The sequence below is a fragment of the Trichomonas vaginalis genome, chromosome VI, assembly GCF_026262505.1.
Source record: "Trichomonas vaginalis G3 chromosome VI, whole genome shotgun sequence".
In the NCBI taxonomy this organism is placed as follows: Eukaryota; Parabasalia; order Trichomonadida; family Trichomonadidae; genus Trichomonas; species Trichomonas vaginalis.
Genome location: NC_067208.1, coordinates 12,317,138 through 12,321,315, shown reverse-complemented (window position 1 = coordinate 12,321,315; position 4,178 = coordinate 12,317,138). Strand labels below are relative to the sequence as shown.

Sequence of the window (4,178 nt, the reverse complement as noted above, 5' to 3'; positions counted from 1 at the left end):
AAATTCGTGTAATATAGATAATGTTACACCAATCATGAAAGCATTGATAATGTCAAGCCCAAACGAAACAATTTTCAAAATGAATGATAAATTCAATTTGCAGACTTATCAATTTACAAACCAAATCAAGTATGTTTTATCTTTTGCATACAATATCTCAGAGTTATTTTCTACATTTAGAAATCCATTACTCTCTTCGATTGTTTCAACAAATAATATTATATCAGTAATGAATTTGAATGAAAGCAAAGTTATTCGTTTAAAGATTCATTTAATCTTCCATGAGGCCCTAATTCAAAATAATGATTTTATGTACAAGAACTTTAATGTTTTGAATCAAATAAAAAACAATGACCTTCTGGAAATTTTAGCAAAAGCTTGTTTGAAAGCTGACAAAAAAATTCAAGCAGATTTTGAACAAATCATGGGTATTAAATTTACAGCGATCAAACAATTTCATGAATCCATAGAAAAAATTCCAGTTGATCGGTCTCCAATTACAATAGATGGTTGCCATATTTGTTTTGAATGCTCTAAAAATACTGATATTGAAAAACTCAAATCAATGCAATTAATTCTAATAAGCCCTGGTATTCATATCAATGTGTTAACTTATGAACAAACATTGAAGTTTTTGGAACAAATGCCAGCATTTATTCATTTGGGCCTTTCCAATATAAGTTCTGATCGATCTGTAAACTTAAATTATTTTCTACTTCAAAACGAAGATTATTCCCCTTTAAAAATTTCACATTGTATGACAAAATTATCCTTTGAATATTCAAAAGTATCAGATACGTTGTGGATGATTACTGTACAAAAAACATGAAAACATAAAATTACCCAAAGAGTTTTCAGGGAGGTTAAAATGGTACATTCAAATAACGAAAGTTGATCTCCAGGACATCCTCTGCAAGATGAAATACAGGAAAAAATAAAGCATGATAATGAGATTGGTGATATCTTAACTTCATATCCCGGGAAATTTTTTATGTAAATTATAGCACAACGATAAGAAGTGATAGTTTATTCGTCAATGGAAATCCTATAGAATTTCTTATATATATTCCAAGCGAATCAGGAAATTTGGCGTTGGAGTGTAATTTAATTCACTTAGATGCTACTTTTTCATGGCCGAAATATATATTTATTTTTCCTCGTGGTAATTACTATATGCGAGGTTACCCTCTAGGGATATACATAGGGCGCAGCAAATCATCAGCTGCTTATCAACGGTGGCTTACAGCCATGAATATTGAATTTAAATCATTAAACATTATGGAGCACTTTTCAAGAATCAAATGGATGAGCGATTTAGGTACTGGAGTTTTAAAATTTTTGAATACGAATCATTTCCAAAATTATATCTGTATTAGGCACTATCTCGGAACCATGGGCAATAATACTTTACTACATGTTTTTGCTCTGATAGTATTATTATCAAAATCGGCACAAGATTTTGAGGACAATTACAAATGTTTTGATCCATCGGTTCAGAAAATGTATGCTACAAAGAATATATCAGATGAGCAGCTGGAAAAATGGAAGCAGATATATAAAGATCAAGAGCATTTAGCAGCATACCACCGCATTCCACCTATAAGCACTAATAATAGTGCAGAGGGTAAGCATAGACACATTAACGAACTTGCAAAAAAAAGCAAGAAACTTTTCTACTTTGATCAATTTCATTCTGAATGATACTATCATTAGGATTAATGAATCAATTGATCCCATTAATAAGCAAAAACGCGAGAAGAATGACTTGTTAAACGAAAAATGCATACATTGCGGATTCTCCTATAATGATATTAATACTGATAAGAATCCTTGTAAATATTGCAAGGATTTCTTTATGAATAAGAGTCATGTTCCCTTTGCAGGCATACATGTTATGAAAATAGGAGAAAACGTAGGTGAAATCATAGAATTCCCAATCGATAAAAATGTAGGTGATCAGGATGAACTCGTGGATCACAAAGAAAAGAGTTCGCCGATCGAAATATCAAAATACGCAGAATTTATTGATATTGACGATAAAAATAAAGCAGTTTTAGTCGTAAAACTGCTTTATAATCTTGAAACGTTCCAAGATGCCAAAGATTTAATCAATTCTCTGGAAAAACAATCAAAAAATTATGAATCTACATTACAAAATAAACCAGAAATTTGGTTGGAAAAATACTTGCCTGAATTAATGAAGGAAGTAAAAGATGCGAGAGCTGCTAGAATGAGATTGAAGATAATAAAGAAGTAGAGATGATGAGTGAATAAAAACTTTGTATTAAATTTGTATATAAAAGAATTGTAAAATATAAAAATAAAAAAGTGGTTGATAGGAATTTGAAAATTCGTTGGGTGCATATAAGTTTGATAAATATATTTATGAATATTAATGTCAAATTGGGTGGTTGCATATAGTAATGAAAAATATATTAATAAAAATTAATGTCAAATTGGTTGGTTGCATATAGTAATGAAAATAAGATTAATAAAAATTAATGTCAAATTGGGTGGATTCGTGATAGAATGCTTCTGTCTATGTGTGGCGTGAGTTAGCATCGGGTGGTTGCGTGATAGAATGCTTCTGTCTATGTGTGGCGTGAGTTAGCATCGGGTGGTTGCGTGATAGAATGCTTCTGTCTATGTGTGGCGTGAGTTAGCATCGGGTGGTTGCGTGATAGAATGCTTCTGTCTATGTGTGGCGTGAGTTAGCATCGGGTGGTTTCATCACAAATTTTAACCCATCCAAATCTTATTAATTATTAAAATTCTTTTACAATTTCTGATGTATTTTTTGAAAACATTTCATATGCAATATTTCTCCTTTTCTTTCCTCAAATCTTCAAATATTAATAACTTTGGATATGAAATTATTTGGATCTTTTATGAATTTTAAATGTCTTTCTTAATATCAAATCGATTAAATTATTAATATTTTCTAAATTATGCCTTAAAAATCCAAATATAAAAAATCGTAAATAAAAAATATATTTTTTATTTTTATTTTGTAAATAATCCGTTTACTAAATGGGACTGTATCATGAAAGTAACAAAAATCATTATTTAACAAGATTCAAAACTGGTGCAACGAAATGCACATTAATTTTGTAGTGTAACAAAGAGAGATTTATTGTAAAAAGTACAAAATAGTATATTTATTATCGTGATTAGCGTAGAAATGTATGAGTTTGGGACGGATTTCTGGTGCATTCATAACTAAAGTGATACATTGTCTGGAGCAAGTTCAGATCTTTAACTTATGGCTTGTTTGGTGCTAACTCACCCAATTTAAGTGCACTAGAGGGGATTTTGTCTGTAATGAGCATGCACCTTGAGTTGTTGCTTGGTCCGTGTACGAAAGATAGTAATTTAATACTATACTCGATTAAATGTGAATTTCTAATTTTGAATTTGCGTTTTTTCCTGAAAATAGTTACAATATATGAAAGAGTTGGCAAAACTAGAGGACACGTCTTTAAGGGTTTGGCTCGTGCTTCATGTTAATATGCCGAAACTAAAATAAACGTATATTGGGGGTCGAAAATTGAGAGCTCATATCTTTAAGTGCTTTATTACTGTATAAATGCAATGAGTTATGTTAAAACAAAATATTATGTATGAGACACATTACATTTTTTACATGGATAGTTCGCTTTTATTATTATCATTGTGTCGTTTTATATAAACTTAATCAAAATTAAGGGGGTAACATTGTGAAGTTTACATTTTTAGTAAAAACACGCTTTTTCTGCATATAGAGGAAATATTTTTTAATTCTGACAAGTGATATTAGCAATATTATATCTGATGTATATGTAACATAAGTTTCAATTACTGTAATACTCCAGAAGTTGTTGACAGTTAGTTGAAAAAAAATTACGTAAATCTGCTATAACTTCTTCGATGTTGAGTATTTATCTGTAATAACAGCAGATATCATGGTTTGGAAAGATTCTCCAGAATCTTATTAGACTAGAATTTTAATTTTCGTCTTCAAATCCAGTAATTTGATTCAGATTAGATTAATTTAAGGCATATTTCAAAATTTTGGTCTAATACGATTCTGGAGAATCTTTCCAAACCATGATATCTGCTGTTATTACAGATAAATACTCAACATCGAAGAAGTTATAGCAGATTTACGTAATTTTTTTTCAACTAACTGTCAGCAACTT

The 4,178-nt window shown here is 30.1% G+C and overlaps 1 protein-coding gene across 1 annotated transcript; it reads left to right on the top strand.

Moving 5' to 3' along the window:
* Positions 1–1,855: 1,855 nt before the first annotated feature.
* Positions 1,856–2,257, top strand: TVAGG3_0852180 (uncharacterized protein; the record flags this gene model as incomplete). The annotated part of the gene is made up of 1 exon (XM_001309031.1): positions 1,856–2,257. The coding sequence occupies one exon, from the start codon at positions 1,856–1,858 to the stop codon at positions 2,255–2,257; it is 402 nt and encodes a 133-aa protein (XP_001309032.1).
* Positions 2,258–4,178: the final 1,921 nt, after the last annotated feature.